Source organism: Papaver somniferum, chromosome 9 (genome assembly GCF_003573695.1).
Source record: "Papaver somniferum cultivar HN1 chromosome 9, ASM357369v1, whole genome shotgun sequence".
NCBI classification, from domain to species: Eukaryota; Viridiplantae; Streptophyta; class Magnoliopsida; order Ranunculales; family Papaveraceae; genus Papaver; species Papaver somniferum.
In genome coordinates, this window is record NC_039366.1 from 7,452,625 (window position 1) to 7,470,042 (window position 17,418).

The 17,418-nt window shown below is 36.9% G+C and overlaps 1 protein-coding gene and 2 non-coding genes across 3 annotated transcripts; 1 reads left to right on the plus strand and 2 right to left on the minus strand.

Moving 5' to 3' along the window:
- Positions 1 to 60: 60 nt before the first annotated feature.
- Positions 61 to 132, minus strand: TRNAQ-UUG. The gene has a single exon. It is a non-coding gene; the product is annotated as a tRNA-Gln (tRNA).
- Positions 133 to 2,516: 2,384 nt separating this feature from the next.
- Positions 2,517 to 2,588, minus strand: TRNAQ-UUG. The gene has a single exon. It is a non-coding gene; the product is annotated as a tRNA-Gln (tRNA).
- An 11,307-nt stretch (positions 2,589 to 13,895) lies between these two features.
- LOC113310076 (protection of telomeres protein 1a-like) lies at positions 13,896 to 16,896 on the plus strand. The gene is made up of 10 exons (XM_026558629.1): positions 13,896 to 14,097; positions 14,412 to 14,548; positions 14,633 to 14,822; positions 14,950 to 15,014; positions 15,113 to 15,201; positions 15,281 to 15,556; positions 15,657 to 15,721; positions 15,870 to 15,928; positions 16,050 to 16,205; positions 16,310 to 16,896. Exons 1-10 carry the CDS (start codon positions 13,983 to 13,985, stop codon positions 16,529 to 16,531), a joined length of 1,374 nt encoding a protein of 457 aa, XP_026414414.1. The 5' UTR covers positions 13,896 to 13,982; the 3' UTR covers positions 16,532 to 16,896.
- The last annotated feature ends 522 nt before the right edge of the window (positions 16,897 to 17,418 follow it).

Genomic DNA, 17,418 nt, shown 5'->3' on the forward strand with positions numbered 1-17,418 from the left:
CCATGTACTGGCTTGTAAAAATAGTAGGCCAAAATGAAAATATCAGTTGAGCTAAAAACAAGGTCCTACCGGGAGTCGAACCCAGGTTGCAGGATTCAAAGTCCTGAGTGCTAACCACTACACCATAGAACCATTATTGTCTCATTTTTATAGGAAATTATAACAAGTTCCTGACTAAGAGGAACACACGCTGCACACCAATGCCGGTATTGCGTTTGTGTTTGTTTTTTTTTGTTTTCCTAGCTAGCTAGACACCATGGAAATTAAATGGGCATAATATATGCCTCTCGTAAGTCGTTGCAATGTAGATCCAATGAACCTCGATGGACCCTAAACAATTCAGGTATCTTTTCTTTTAAATCTTTGTACAAGTCTATAAATTCTATAGGTCCTGACAATATGGATTGGAGTAAATTCTTTGTACTGTTAAAATGTATGTTTGGAAAGCATCTCATTTCATACTTCCTAATAGTATGAGAGTGGCAGTCACATTGCCAAACATAGATACTTCATGTAAATTATGTAATTATGCAGATGAAAGTCTTACACATCTTTTCCTGCAATATAACTTTGTTTCTCAAATTTGGATGCATTTAAATTTTGACATGCGTTATGCTGTTAGTGGAACAAACAACTTTCATGATTGGCTAAATGACATGTATAACAACCAGGATAGAAATAGGAATCACTTCCTCTCAGGTAAATTAGGGTTTCCAGTTCTTACATATAAGATTTTATGATTCCTCCATATCATCATCTGTTCTGTTACTGATATTTTGATTTGATTTGTTGAAACTTGGATTTGATTTTCTAGAAGTCAACAAATCTTTTTTCAGATGCTGATTTTGTTTATGAGTTTTGCTTAGAAAATTTCAGATCTGATTGTTTTCTAGATAGATTGATTGTTAAATCTTAATCCGTCATGTTTGTTCTGAATATATGTGCTAGATTGTGTTGTTTTTGTTCAATCTTAGGGTTTTAGAAATAGGAATGTTAAAACAACTTTCTATTTTTGGTAGCATTGTCATTTTGCACATTTGGAAAGCAAGATGCAACCTTGTGTTTTAGAAACACAAACAAAAAAGTGATGAGACAACAAACACATTTGTTAATTACATTAGTAGTCTCATGAATGTTAATAGTGCAAATTATAACACAATGCAATCCTTGTAACCCTGTGAATGACAATAACTTAATGATAACAACAGATGACGATAAGAAATTCATGTCAGTAACTATAGACATTGCAATTTCAATGATGATGGTGAGCCCCATTACTACTTCTAGTGTGGGTCTGACTCTTCATAGCTTTTCAGATACCCCCAACAGAAACATGGGGAGTACATGCTGATTGCAGAACTAGAGAAAAGCTCGAAGTAAAGGAAGGGAGCATAAGCTGCTTTTCAACGGGCATCACAACGAAATGGTAAAAACATCATTTTACAAAGCGACTCCGAGCCTATTCTCAGGTTGTTGGCGGGAATGCATGCAAAAGGTGGAGAATTTAGATTCAAGATTAGTGAAGATTTTGGATATAATGCTAACAATTGCATAAACATTAAAGTGCAAGGTTTCATCCTGACAAATAGATTTGATGATACAGCTCAAGCAGCCCCATATGTCTACTTATTGTAATAGATACGGTATCACCAAATATTGGACAGGGGAAAATCTTAGAATCCTTTTAGATAATTTAGTATTCCAATTCTGAAATGCAACTGTAATCAACTCTCTTCCTCGCTACAACGTCTCAGGAGAGGTTTTATGAAATAAATGAGGTTTAATCTTCATTTTCGGGAAAAAAGAAAGTGGTATTTAAAGAAAAAGAAAAAAAAAACAAGTCATAAAGGAGCAATAAAAATTCTATCTGAAGATGAAAATCGCAACTTGAGATGTTTTCCTAATTGACAATATGGTGCCAAAAAGAATCAAAGTATTGAGAAGAAAGTTTAATTGGGGAGATAGAAGACAACTTACTAAGAATCCAAAGAATAGGTGCAGCAAGAGTTGTAGTTAAATAGCTCAATAAAATCAAAATACAATACGAAGAACCTAGCATTAGCTTTGGTGTTGCAAGACAGCAAGAGTGATTAGCTTAGCATATATGAATGCAAGATATTTAGTAATTTTTCCACGCATTTACTACTACCTCGGCAAATGTTTTAAACGAGGAGCCACCTTCAGCCAATTTAAGTTCTCCCATCACATGGGGTAGAAGAATATGTTCTCCTTCCATGGCTGAATAAGAAGCTTAAAAAACAATGATGAGAATGTTAATGTATGAACTAGCTAGATCTATATTTTTAGTTGGTAGAAAAATGCATTAATTGATTACAGTAGTTAGGAGTTGCGTCCATTCATTATTCAAAAACGAAGTTATACATCACTCTCTGGTTTATGAAATGAGTTCTTCATACCAAATTCTGTGACTAGCAGTCAACATCATCACAGTTGATCCAAATGAGTTCTTACATGATGACTTGATAAAAAAAAATTACATGACTTGAAAACAAAAAAGGTCCTACCGGGAGTCGAACCCAGGTCGCAGGATTCAAAGTCCTGAGTGCTAACCACTACACCATAGAACCGTTTTGTCATACTCTTTTCTCAGTTTAAAACAGTTTGAAAAGTGTTTAAGCAGATTACAGCTCTGATGAGTCTATCATAGCCGGAGAGTGTGCTACTGTCCTGGTAGATTATAGAAATAATAAATGACTCTCATGGAGTGGATTCACAAGGCTCAAGTTATAGTTGTGGGAGATGAGTTGTTATTGCAATAGTTAATAGTTAGAGCATCTCCATGTTTGGGACATGATCATCATCTTACGCGTAGATTTTATTAACATCTTCTTTTAGTGGCTAATAGTTAAATGACAAAAAAAAATAATTATAAAACTAATAGAAGATAAAATCGTGGCTTAACATTTCGGCAATTTTATCTACCAAATTTTGTTTAAATTTAGAAACTAGTGATGATGTGAAGTTATGACTCAAAGTCATACAAAAAGTCTAACCTAGACTTTCTCCTTTACCCTCTCTTAACCATGTCGCCTCTTTTCTCTCTGATTTAAAAAGTCAATTACTCATGTGGAATAAAATAAAAGAAGATTTTTGGAGAAAAAAAATTGAGACAATTACATAAATTTGCGAGATAGAAATACACATTTCTTCCACAACTCTGCTATAAAAAAAATAGACAGAAGGAATATGGTGGACTCCCTACAACACTCTAATAGTATTTGTCTCAATGAAAGGACAAATATTGTGATACCCGGTATTTTCAGTTACGGTTTTGGGTCGGGTTATACCGAAATTAGTTGACCCCGTGTCTTAGGTTGTTGTTCCTTGAACAGTTCCGTTTTGCTGTGTTTTTGACATTCTTAGGAAGTCTTAATGATGTTAAAATGATTTTATTTCTGAACAAAAGTTGTAGCTTTGAGATTTATCTATCAGTGTGCTTTGGATTGGGTTAATTTCAGATTATTATGAATTTACCATGAATTGTTTGCTAATAACATGTAATCTGTCCATATTTTAAATTGATAATATAAAATCATTATCTTGTGATTGAGCCGTTAGTTTACAGTGAAATTTTGATATGTGTTTGTTTATTGAACTATGTATGTTTTCCTAAAATATAATAAGATCAGATAAAGAAATCATCCTGAGATGTATGATGTAAAACGGATGCAGTTAGCTTGTTTGCATAAATGCCCAAAAGAAACTCTTGTTGTTTGTCATATGCTGTAAGACATGGTTGCTTGTATTGTTTGTAAAAATAATTTTTAAAAAGGAAATGAGTTCATGTTTTTCCGTTAGATGGAATATGGTTTCATGCTAACGGCGGGTAATGATCCCCGAGAATTAAATGGGTAATGATCTCCATGGGAACTTGTGTTTCCCGACCATCGATGACGGCTGTCTGTGACGATAAACGATAGGTGGTGTACGAACCAAGGTTTTCGTACTGTGAATGAAACGAGTAATGATCCCCGATAGCATATGGGTATGATCCCCATAGGAACTTTTGTTTTTGTCCATCGATGGAGGCTGTCCGTGACGATAAACGATAGGTGGGTGTACGAACCAAGGTTTTCGTACCGTGAACTCAAGGTTTGTTGGTGAGATGTGTGAAATATAATTCAATGAATTATTGAAATTAAGTGGATAAATTGTGAATTGATGTGTTAAATCCCAAATGGATGATTAGTGGACTCATGGTTTGAGGTGACTTATAAATATGTGAATAATGTGTTCGGAATCTAAATTAAATGAGTTGTTGGAAACATAATCGGTGTTATGAACTCATTTGTGAAATTCAAATGGATGAATTGTTGTTGTGAATTGATAAGTTGAATCATAAATGATTTGTTGATAATAGTATAAATGTTGTGAACTCATGGCTTGTTGGTGACAATATTAATTTGTGAATCGTGTGTTGAAATCTCTATTGAATTATTAGTGGAAACCTTATTGGTTTTATGAACTCAAGAATTGAAATGCGAATTTAAGTATTTGTAGGAAACATTAATAGTGTTGTGAACTCACGTGCGAAATCTATTTCAATGAATTGTTGAACTCAAGTGTGAACTTAAATGGATGAGTTGTGAATTGATGTGTTAAATCCAAAATTGATGATTAGTTAATGGTATTATGAACTCATGTTTGGTTGGTGACAATGTTAATATGTGAATGATGTGTTGAAACTTAAATGGATGATTTGTTGATAATAATATTAATGATATGAACTCATAGAATGAATTCTATATTGGATAATTTATCAAAAATATTATTGGTATTATGATTCTTGAATATATCATGGATTCGTTGAAGTTGTACCATGTTCTTTTCATATGTTTTTCTTGCCTAAAAATGATTATGTTTGCGCACCTTTAGAGAATTGGTAATGCATTCTACTGAGCTATCATCTCACCCCAATCGACATCCTTGCAGATTTATTAGAGTTACGCAGCGGAAATTAGGATTGAGTATCTTAGTGATTTGAATCTTTTCATTGTATTGATTGAAATGTAAATCTAAACTAAAATGTTGTTAAATATGTTTAGTATTCATATGAATAAAATCATGTATATAAAGTTTTAATTATGTTTAGCATAAAAATAAACTTTAATTCTCTTTCCGACCCGTAACGCTTCGAGTTCGGATCTCCATATGGTTTTGACCCTGGTCCGGAATTCGGGGTGTTACAAATATCGTCGACTGTCTTACTCAACACTTCCTATTTGTTTCTACCTTTGTCGCTTCTCAGTTAAATCATGCAATGTTAGAGCCCATTCCTTGTGTTATCTCTGATAATGATAACAAACTCTCTCTAAAATCCCTGGTAGCATAGAAATAAAAAGAGTTATTTTCTATGGAAAGAAATAAATCGCCAGGACCAAATGGTTTTCCCCCAAATTTCTTCCAAGATAACTAGAAGTCATTGGTCCTGATCTAGTTTCAATGATACAAATATTCTTCAAGACTGGTTATCTTCTCAAAGAAATGAATTCTACATTCATCTCTCTGATACCAAAAGTTTGAAATCCCACTATCCCAGTTGAATCCCGTCCCATTGCGTTGTGCAATACGACTTATAAAATTATTTCAAAAAAAGCATTGCCAATCGCATGAAACCTCTGTTACACAAAATAACATCTCCATATTAATTTTCTTTTATAACAGGTCGACAAATTACGGATAATTTGGGTTCATGAGGTTATTCGTATATCATGAGGAAAAAAAATGGGAATGAAGGTTTAATGGGTACAAAAGTGGACATGTACAAAGCTTTTGACAAAGTAGAATGAACTTTCCTCCTAGCTAGATATTCTAAATAAATATGGGGATTTTCCCAATATTTGTGCAATTTAATCATGCAATGCATCTCAACTAGCACCTTGGCTGTTCTCCTAAACGGTTCCCCTTGTCGTTTCTACTCCCCTACTAGAGGACTGCGACAAGGAAATCCTCTATCTCCCTTCCTATTTATCTTATGTATATATGGAAGCATTGTCGAGAACTCTTTTGGAAGCAGAAACTCAAGGCCTCATCCATGGTATAAAAGTGACTAAAAAAGCTCCCTTGATCAATCACCTTCTATTTGCGGATGATTGTCTAGTCTTATGCAAGGCTACTGATAGGGAGGCTCTTAATGTCAGAAATTTATTCGATAGATTCAGCAAGGATCTGGACAACTCATAATTTTTTCTAAATCTGGGGTTTTTCAGTAACAACACTATCCCATCTCAAAGAGAAAGTATTATCCAAATTCTTCAATTTAAATCTATTTCTATCAATGATAGGTTCATAGGGGCTCCCCTTTTCACGAATAGATCAAAAATCGCAGTTTTCTCCTCAATCTAAGATAACTTGAGAACTAAACTCAGTAATTGGAAAAAGATAGATTTAAACATAGCAGCAAGAACCATCATCATTGAAGCTTTTACGTCTACGGTGGGCATCTATCAGATGAGTAGTTTCAAAATCCCTAAAGCAATTAATGAGGAATTAAACAAAATACAAAGAGATTTCTTTTGGAATAAAATCAAAGGAAAACCTAAAGTAGTGTATTTTAAAGCATGGATATTTGTTTGCAAACCCAAAGAAGGAGGGTTATGAATTATTAATCTTTAAACCTAAAATGATGTTATTATATGGGTTGGAAATTAATGCAACAACCAGATTCGCTATGCATCCAAGTTCTGAAAGACAAATACTATGATTATATGAATCTCATGTCTATTCCTACCAAACCTTAGGACGCTTATTCCTGGATTTGGAAAAGAATTATTTCTGGTATAGCCAATATCCAAGATATATGTATTTGGAAAATATGTAATGGTAAAAGGGTAAATATCTGAAATGAGAAATGGTTAGAGGAATTTCACCCACCGATCATCAGACCAGATACTTGTCTGGCTACCATCAATACTGTAAATGATCTAATGTTATCGGCTAATACCTGGAATATCAACTGTATAACAACATGGTTTCCTGCCAACATAGCTAGAGAAATATTGAAAATATCTCTTTCTTCCCCCAAGGAAGAAGATAAAATCATATGTCCTCTAACCGACAAGGGTGATTACATGGTGAAATCCCTATATCAAAAACTATCCAACCTACCGAGACCCAAAATAATGGAGGAATGTGGAGAAATCTTTGGAAACTACAATTGGATCTTTCCATAAAAACTTTTCACTGGAAATGTGCACATACTATTCTCCCTACGAATGCTAGAACAACTAGAATTCTATCATACATTAATCCTAAATGCCCCATCTGCAATGAAAGGGAAGAAACTCAAACTTATTTATTCATGGAATGCAATTTAACTAGAGAAGTATGACACTACCTACATCTATCTGAGGGTAACATGATAGGCATCTCCTACACACCTCTGGGTTTTCTCTTTCTTTTGATGCTCTTTTGGTACATTACTGTATCTTAATTGTAGCGGTTATGGTGGTTACAATTCTCCAGCATCCATGGTTAACACACCCAATTCTCAGATTTCTTTATCACGGGATCTTTCGTTTGAAACTGATGATACATACTTTCATTGTCCGTTTAGAGACTTTGATGGGTGCCATGATAGTGTTGCAGACAGGGGGTATGCAATACAATCTTTTCGTCAACTTCTCAATGATGTGTCACTTTTTTTCAGAGAATAAAAAGGCAATGTGCAGAGAACGAATTAGCAAAAACTGCAATGTTTACTCTGCATCGAAAGTCGTATTGACCCAACTTCAGTGTTGCCTTTGTGGAAGGTGCTTACACATACATTCGTGGAGGAGACCTTGACGAGAACATGGTGGAGATGTTATCGCATGTCCTTTAAATGGTATTGATGCATATTTCTTGATCTCTGGAATCGATAAACCTCCACAATCTGTCGACAACGTTTCCCACAGCTATCTGCCTCTCTTTAGATCTCCTCAACCAAATTCTAAAAATTCAGACACCTACTGTTGCAAGCATACCCCCAAAATGCAGAATCATTTTTTACAGAACCCTCAAAAGTTCTCTCGACAAGGTTTTGTCAAACCCTTCTGACATCACTGCCTGAATTTCACTCCTGCTCCTGCCGGTATATACACTTAACCTCTACACACCTAAATCATCTATTGAGGGGAGGTCTTCTACAAGGAAAGACTCTAAATATCCTCCATCGATGAGGCCTTACTCAAATGGAGGGAACCGTCTGGTTGTGTAAATATGGTACACAAACTATCAGAGATCTGTAGAAGACCAAAGAAAACAAAATCGTCCATCAATAAGAAGAAGGATAATTCTAACCTGACTGCTTGTCATAAGAAACTTTCATACGGTCATTACACTGCGGCAATCTGAGTACTGTCCTCGAATGGTGTTGCTCCAAGTAATGAAACAACTCTCAATGAACTGGGAAACAAACAACCACAAGCAGCACCTCCTACATTACCATCTGAAAACACTGCCACTGGTGTGGTTTTAAAAGAACCTACAACTTAGACCTGCAAGTATACAGGGTCAGTTGTAGAGAGTGAGGTAAGAAGGGGTTTGTCCTCATGGACTTGTTGTGTGTAGTTCAATCTATGGTCTCACCACAACTGATTTTAGAACAAGAAGTAATACAAATAGGGGGTTTTGCTTGCCGATACGGCTAGATGAATGATTATACTACACAAACAATATTAGAATGCAATTAGAAAGCACTAGGGCAGTCGAATCCACTGCTTAACCTGCACTAGATAATTCAGTTATGGATATTACTCTTGTCCTTTTAATGAATAGCGTTGAGGATTCGTGTCTTCCGCTTATTCAAGGTGATCTGAAGATGGATGACTAATCACAACTAAAATATTTATCCTAAGTAATAATTGTTTGATTAAAGCACAACTATTCAAAATATAAATCAATTCATTTAAGCATGAGTTGCAGCACAACAACATAGAATTGTTCCAACTACCTAGGTTGCATGACAAACAAGGTGAAAGTAATATGTTGTAGCACAAAGATTAAATCTATCCTTAAGCAGTTAAGCACAACAAGAACAAATTCATAACCAAAATTATCTGATATTAGATTAAGAGCTTCATCTAAGCCCTAGTTAGAAAATTAGAACATTATAAGAACTGAAAAAATAAACCTAAATACTACAGCTTGGTGCACTGGCTAATCCGGGCATACCCAATTTCCCACCCAAGACGTCAATTTATACATATAACAACTTTCCCCCAAAAAACCCTAAAACAGTGAAATTAGGGTTTACCAAAAATTGAAATTAAGTTTTACCTAATCACTGAAAACACTTGAGAGCTTTGACCCATGCTTTTTCTTCTTCTCCTGCTCCCTGTCTTGCTCCATGTGCGTCTCTAGCTCGAGCTATCTTATCAACTCCTCACCTAGGGTTTTCTGAATAGAGGAGAAGGAAATAAAATAGCTGGCTAGAGGTTTGGTGGAAGTGATGGTGATGATGGGTTTTGGTAGTTGTTTGAAAGGAGTGGTTGAGGAAGGTGGTGGTTGAGCTCGAGGTGGCGTAAGGTGGTGGTGATGGCAGAGTTTTCTCTGTAGACGGTGAGGGAGAAGATGGAGTCTATAGAATTGGAGAAGGGTGCGTTTGTTTTGCGGGTATAGGTGTTAGGTGTTGTAGTGTTGAGCGGTTGTAGCAAATTCGATGTCCAGCGAAGATGATATGTTGGATGATCACATCTGGATTGAATCGAACGACTAAGATGGAACAAGCTTGCAGCGACCATTCGATGCGTGATACAACAATTCTGACGGCTTAGATTGGAGTTAGGTACTATGAAGTTTGACAGGATCTTCAAGATTTGATGCTCGGTGATGAGGCGAACGTTGGATGATGTGATGGATCCAATCTGACGGCTCTCATGGAAATGGGTATGGATATTGGAAATGGATTTGGGTAAGTGTTTTGGGCCTTGGGTATGCCAAGCCCATATCTTCTTTAAGGACAATTCTTCCTCTTCAATCCCACTTCTAGTTGATCCGGCTCTTGCAAACATCATTCTTCGCTGCCTTTCTGCGGGAGTCTTTGCAGTTTCTTTGCTCTTTTAGCTCCGTGAGTTAACCAGGCTTTATTTAGTACCTAAAAATGCAAAATTAATTGAGAAAAGTATTTATTCTTGAAAACAACGAAAACACAAAATATGGGATAAAATGGAGCGTTAGTGCACAAATGATGAGTTAAATGCCAATAAAAAGGTGCAAATATATACAATATTTGGCACTCATCAGCCACACCCTCGATCACTGTTGGTATTGAAGATGTTTTGAATGCCATTAAAATCTTCCCTAAAAGAACATCTTGCGGCAGAGATTTCCTTAGAGCTCAACATCTCTTGGATGACATCAATAGGTCGGCTGCTGTTGTGGCCGATGAGCTTCTTTCTTCAATTTCAGGGGTTGTAAATCTATTGCTCGCGTGCAAGTGTACGTCTTATTTGGGTGAGTACATCGCAAGCGCGCCATTGGCCCCTCTCCTCCAACCTGATGGGGGTATTAGACCCATTGTTGTGGGTACTATCTGGCAGAGGTTAGTCTCCAAAATTGCAGCATATGAAGTGTGCAAAGAAATGGCTCATTACCTTGGTGATTATCAATTTGGAGTAGGAGTACCTTGTGGGGACGTAGGCATCTTGCATTCAGTTAACAAGCTGCTGGAGTTGATAGGTACACACAAGAACATGATTATGTATCTTATAAACTTTTCCAACACCTTTAAATTATTTGACATAACCACCATCCTTCGGGAAGTGAGAGCCAAATGTCCTTCCATTAGCAGTTGGGAAGAATTATGTTACGCTTCCCCGCAAGACTATATTATAACAATGTTGTCTTATTCTCTTCAATTGGTGTCCAACAAGGCAACCCGCTCGGTGCTCTATTATTTGCTTTGGCACTCCACCCCTTGTTATCTTGACGAAGGCACGCTGATAGGAGATACCCTTGAGGTTTCTAAGGCCCTGAAAATAATACAAAACGAAGGACATGGTAGGGGTCTTCATCTGAACATTACCAAAATAGAATTTTTGTGTCCCACACCGGATTCCAGAAATGTGTTCCCAACAAACATCAAACGACCTCTTGCCGGCGTCAAACTACTTAGCATCCCAGTCAGCATGGACGACCAATTTTGCACTGATTCGGTCCAGCACAGAGTGGAAAATACTGTATACCTAATGACTTCCATATGAAAGTTGCAAGACCCCCAATCTGAGCTTATTTTATTACGCAGTTGCTCAGGTGTGTCTCGTTTATATTTTACCATGCACACAACTAACCTACAACGCTTCAATAGGTACAAGTATATTTTGATGGCCATCTTTTCCATTACCTGCGACAACTAATAGTAGGAGATGGTCCTGGTTTTGGTCTGTTACAGCAAAGACTAGCTACACTCCCTATCAAGCGTGGTGGGCTCGGCATCTACTCTATGGCTGATACCATTAAATATTGTTTTATAGCCTCACATATACAGACACACTCCCTATAACAATCAATACTAGGTGATACTTATGCTTCTATACCAAGTGTAGTTTTGCAGCAGACCCAACATACTTTCATGAAATCGTGTGACATTACTCCTTCAACTCTCAGTGTTTTCAACACCGCCCCACATCCTATGCGAGCCCTGGCGGTTTTATACTTCAACCCTATAGTAAAGGACATTCCTACAAAATTCCAGATGACAGAGAGCGACACTATCTTGTGGCAATGTAATAAAATCAAACACGCACAAGACCATCTGCTAGCCATTCCAATCAGTGGGTTGCACCAATGTATAGGACCGCAACAATTTTCAGCTGTGCTAAGTTATCGTATGGGTATTCAACTCTTTGATAAAGACAACACTTTCTCCAGTTGCAATAAACCCATGGATGTTTACGGAGATCATGCCCTACATTGCGCCAACGACGTTGAGCTCAAGTTTCGTCATGACCTGGTACTGGATGTCTTAATCGATATTTGTTACAAAGCCAATGTTTCCCCTAGGAAAGAAGCCTCCTTAGGAATCATATCAGATAGCTACAACACCTTGAAACCTGCGGATATCCTGGTACACAATTGGGAAAATGGAAAAGATGTATGTGTTGATGTGATAAATACCTGCAAATTTTCTTGAACCATTTGAGCCTGCAGAACTACCAGTCTTAGACAACAAAGAAGATAGAAGAATATGGAGTGCTACATCAACTGGTAAGTTCACCGTTTCTTCTGCTACAGAATGTATAAGAAAAAAATTTCCAAACTGTTCGGTGGGCAAAAGCAGTATGGCACAAAAGTATCCACCCAAATATATCAGGTAATGTTTGGAAGTTAGTGAGAGGAGTTGTTCCTTCAGATGAAAAAATGAAGAAGAAAAAATTTCAATTAGCATCAAGATTCCCATTTTTCAGAAAAGAAGAGGAAAATTTGGAACACATTCTTTGGTACTGTGACTACAGTGAAATAATATGGAGTTGGCTAGGAGGTATCTTCAAATTCACTAATCCTAAATCATTGGAAGACATTCTGCAATTTGCAAGACATAAAAGTCCAGTTATAAAAGAACTATGAAAAGTGGCAGCACTGATTACTCTGAAAGAGATATGGTTCTTGAGAAATAGAATAGTCTTTGAGGAAGAGGAAATGAAAATAGACTCTCTGAAGCAAAGAATTCTACACTTTACAAAAGAATGTGAAGTGAGAATGACAGGAAAGATGTGGAATTCAACTTATGATCTGCAGATTTTGAAAACTTTTAAGCTAAGCTGTAGAAAGGTGAAAATAACAAGAATAATAGAGATATACTTCCAGCTGCCCCATTCATTCTTATATGCTGTGATGGAGCTTCAAAGGGCAATCCTGGAGATGCATGATATGGATTTGTGTGCAGGAAATGGGATGGAGAGTATCTATATGCAGTGTCTGGAGGTTTGGGGTTAGCCACTAATTTCATTGCAAAAATCTTTGCAATTTTAAGTGCAGGAGAATGGGCTGTTAATAACAACTTCTTCAAAGTTTGTTTTCAAACTGACTCTCAAGCAGCAATGAAAGCATTTCAGTCAGGAGCAGTTTCATGGTGGTGTATGACAAGATGGAACAAAATTAAAAACTCACTCCAAGTATAGTATTTTTCTCATGGTTTTAGGGAGATAAACTTTTCAGCAGACTCAATGGCAAAGAAAGGAGATAATCTAGCAAAAGGAGAAAGAAGAAGTTATATCTCAAGACCTGATTTCATGAGAACAATGGAAATCCCAGAGAAGACATATTACAGAACTTGTTAGAAATTTTATTGGGCTTTTTTTCATTGTTTTTGCTTTAAGCCTAACTATAATGGACTTGCTTTTGTAACTTTGATTATCCTTTTTGGTCCTAATGAAAATTATATTACCAAGCAAAAAAAAAAGTGTTGATGTGATCGGTGTTTCTCCCTTCGCTAGTAGCGCCACTCGCAACTACATCCCAGGACATGCCCTTTCTGCTGCAATCTCTCGCAAACGTAAAAAAATATCAATTACTTTATTATATCAATAGCTATCATGGACAAACAAAAATCAAATTACTGTATGCCAGGAAAAAGCCTATTCAATCTGGGTGATTCTATATCCACAGATAAGTTGCACCGAGAATTATACCGAGAAGGGATCACATGGTATCAAATGTATCTTATCTGCATTGGGACAGGGGTGGGATAGAAATGGGCCCCACCATCCTCTCACAAGATGTAAACTCGGTGGGTTTGATTCGGCCGAAATATCATTTTCGATTCAATTTAGGTACTTGAACCTGAGACCAAAAAAAGAGAAAGTGTGTTGAAGTGGTTGACCCAATGGTTATTACAAAGCTTTCATAGTACTTTACCCAAACTAGTCTGATTCGGTACCACGTTGACACAATAAAAAAACCTTCCTTTAAACAAACAAGTGCCGTTTTCTTCACACCGATAGTCACAAACGAATCAAAGAAAATCAAAAGGATCGAAAGAGATGATGGGAGGAGAGTTCACTCCTCTAATCGACGCACCAACTAGAGTGGAGACGGAAGTCAATCTCATTGGTTCTGTTGTTGAAATTGGCCTTCGAAGACAAAGCAGAGGAACTGGTAAATTTCAAAAACCCTAAACCTTGATTTCTCTTCAATGCTGATCAATTTTTCAATTGAGGGTTTTGCGTATACTGATCATGATTCAATTCTTGAAAAGAGGGGGAAAAAAAAGGAAGCTTTTTTAATGGGGTTTTCACAATCAGAAACCCTAACATTAAGAAAAAGGTCACACCTTTTCACATTTGGGATGTTAATTGTAGTTGCAGAGGATTAATATAAAAATGGGGCTTTTTCAATTTTTGTTAATTTTTGTGTAAATTGGAATGTTACCATGTGTGGGTTTATTTTGGATTGAATGTCTATTGTTGCAGATTTTGTGTATACGCTGAAGATTGTAGACGAGCGGTTTATGGATACTGCTTTTGCGATTAATTTCTTTGCTGAAAAAGTAGAGTACTTTCCACTTGTTGGGTCTGTTGGAGATTTGCTTCTGGTGTTTAATGTCAAGGTAATTATTATGTCCCTCTCGTATATTGGCATCAAATGAGGGTTTGGCATACTAGTTTGCTGATGTGTTTGATTGAGAATGCAGATTAAAAAGAGTAAGGAAGAATTTTATGGGTTGTTCCAAAAAAGAGAATCTTCATTTGCACTATATGATGGGAAACCGGGGGATGAATGTGCTGCATATTGTGTCAGTCCATTATATCGCGTCAGAAATTGGCACATAGAGGGTGTGAAGGTTCTTAGGACTTGGTTGACTACTTTTCAACTTGGCGCAGGTATGCTGTCACGAATTTTAAGAAATATTTCTTTGACAATGGCGTTTTTTCTTCCAATCGTGAATGCAATATTCGACGCATTTGTTAAATATAAGTTGGAATCTTCAGCTATTTGTTGTTCTATCAGGAACAAACAAGAAATTACGTCCAATAAAAGAGATGAACATGGAAGAATTCGATCTGATCTGTAAGGTAAATAGTATACTGACCAAACCAGATTTCATATTGTAATGTATCTCAATAAGTTTGTTGAAATTGCGTAACTTTATGTTATTTCTCTTGTGAAATAGGTACTTCATTCATATGAAGTGTCGGCAAGTGAGTGGACGCTCCTCGTATGGGATGGAACTGATACACCTGCACTGAATTACGAAATTACGTAAGCTAAGATATAGTTTTGTTTGTCAGAGTGTGATATCCTTGACAGAAATATGAGTTGTTTTATTTTGCATTCACAGACTATCAGATGCAGCAGAGATGCAATTACCACTAGAACCAGCGAATCCTCCACTGTCAAGAGATGTCCGACGCAATTTTCCTACCGTGGGAAGCATTTTGAGGGTGTCTGTGAAGTGTATAAAATTTGATGCTCATCTAGTTTGCGGTGGCCAGTGGGTGAGGTTGCGTGCTGTTACTTGTCGCAGAAAGTCATCATTTTGGGGTGCTGACTTGACTGATAATTCCAAGATACGGTTTTTATCTGACACGGATAGCACTGTTATACATCGTTTGGGGTAATTACTATTTTCCACTGTTGAGTAATGAATAAGTGAATATTTGAAACTTGATAAGTATCAATCCTCTCGTGCCCGACTTGGTAATTCTCTTCTGTAGGAGCTACAATGATAGAATTTCATCTTATACTGGTCGTGTATCTGCCATCCCTTCACCAATTACAGGTATTCCATGTTCATTTGTTAGCGCTGTTGTTTGTACCGTTTCTTAGAGGAGCATCAAGCACGTATTGATTCCTGTTGTCGAACGAAACATTGTTTTCTGAACATATAATAGCTAACGCTTGACACTTTTTGTGTCCTTTGTTCTCAGAGATAATCAGTGTTTCCGGGCCTTTGGTTACACTACTTGATGTTGTCAACTATTCGGAGGTTTGCTATTCGTCTTTAAATTTGTAAAATATACTTCAAATTTTAAGTGACCACTTAAATTTCATATATGGAAGGTTACCTCTCTACATGTTTTTGTAACTAATCAGATTCACATACACAGGTAACCGCGAAATTTAAATGTGTTGTTCGTGTGGTTGGTGCCTATTCTTGCTGTGCTGAAAATTTTCGTGAGACAACCTCTGGGAAGTATGTGATGAGGTTCACCCTTGAGGATCCAACCGCCAGAATACATGCTTACCTCTATGATGAAGACGGGGTAAAATCTTCTTTGTATTGCTGGACTTTTTATACTTTCCATCTTTGCATAGCATGTGATGCTATTTTTTTTCTTTGTTGAACTTGTCATCAATATTAATACAGGTGAAGTTTTTTGGCGGCTACCCCACTGTAGATGTACTAAGAAAGAAGAGAAATGAATTGCTTGGAATAGATGACGAAGTCGAGGAGAACAAGAGGGTTGTTATAAGTCCGCCGTGGATCCAGTGTTGCTTAAAGTCGTACTACCTGGACAAAAACGATCAATGGGGGAGCAGAACGTACCGAATCTTCGGAACGAAGCTTGTGGATTATACAATAGCATAAAAAGCTCTAGCTCCATGTTGTAAATTTTTTGGTCACTTCTCTCTGTGCATGTGTATATAAAGCATTGCAGGAGGAAAAAGTAGGGTGAAAGCCAATGCCCTGGATATTTTTTGTGCAGCAATCAATGGGCTAAACATTTAGAAATTTCCCGCACAACCGAAACAGGTTGCTGTGTTGAATACTAATATCATGTTGTAATCTAAGAATGTAAAAAGCTGATCAACATTTTGGGAATGTAGATATGTTGATAAGAAGACAAGACTGCAGCTTATAGGGTAAAATTGTAGCAGGCAGGAGTAGGGGAATGCAGGAAAAGGCGGGCTGTAACTTGTGACATTCTAAGGGAAAGTTTAGCTTAACGGTAACCTCCTCTTGATATGTATGTTGATAAGAAGACAAGACTGCAGCTTATAGGGTAAAATTGTAGCAGGCAGGAGTAGGGGAATGCAGGAAAAGGCGGGCTGTAACTTGTGACATTCTAAGGGAAAGTTTAGCTTAACGGTAACCTCCTCTTGATATGTATGTTGTATTATAAGAACCTTTTGGTGAAATGAAAACTTTGGTTTATGTTTCACTATATGCTGTTTCTGGTGAATTATAGCCAATAAATAGCTGTATGAGCTCCTCCTCCATCATCATAATCTTTTTTTTCTGTTTTCGGATTCGACTTTATGTTTGTTTTCAAGTCAGACCTGACTCGACTCATCTGACTCAAAATTATGTGAACAGGTCCGAGTCATGGAGTAGGTCTGAGTCAGAGCGTTTGTCAAATCTGACTCAAACTAAAATCACGACTTATCTGTATTTGACTTTATATGTATGTATTTTGACTCAAAAAAATATGCAAACCAGTAACCCGTCTCATGAACTAGCGGAATTTTATGCCC

What these genes read in the sequence shown, in the direction of transcription:
- LOC113310076 (XM_026558629.1), top strand. Translation starts at nt 13,983, where the DNA reads ATGATGGGAGGAGAGTTCACTCCTCTAATCGACGCACCAACTAGAGTG. An exon ending in CATCCCTTCACCAATTACAG is followed by an intron (nt 15,722 to 15,869) that starts GTATTCCATGTT and finishes CTTTGTTCTCAG; the next exon opens with AGATAATCAGTGTTTCCGGG. An exon ending in ATGTTGTCAACTATTCGGAG is followed by an intron (nt 15,929 to 16,049) that starts GTTTGCTATTCG and finishes TCACATACACAG; the next exon opens with GTAACCGCGAAATTTAAATG.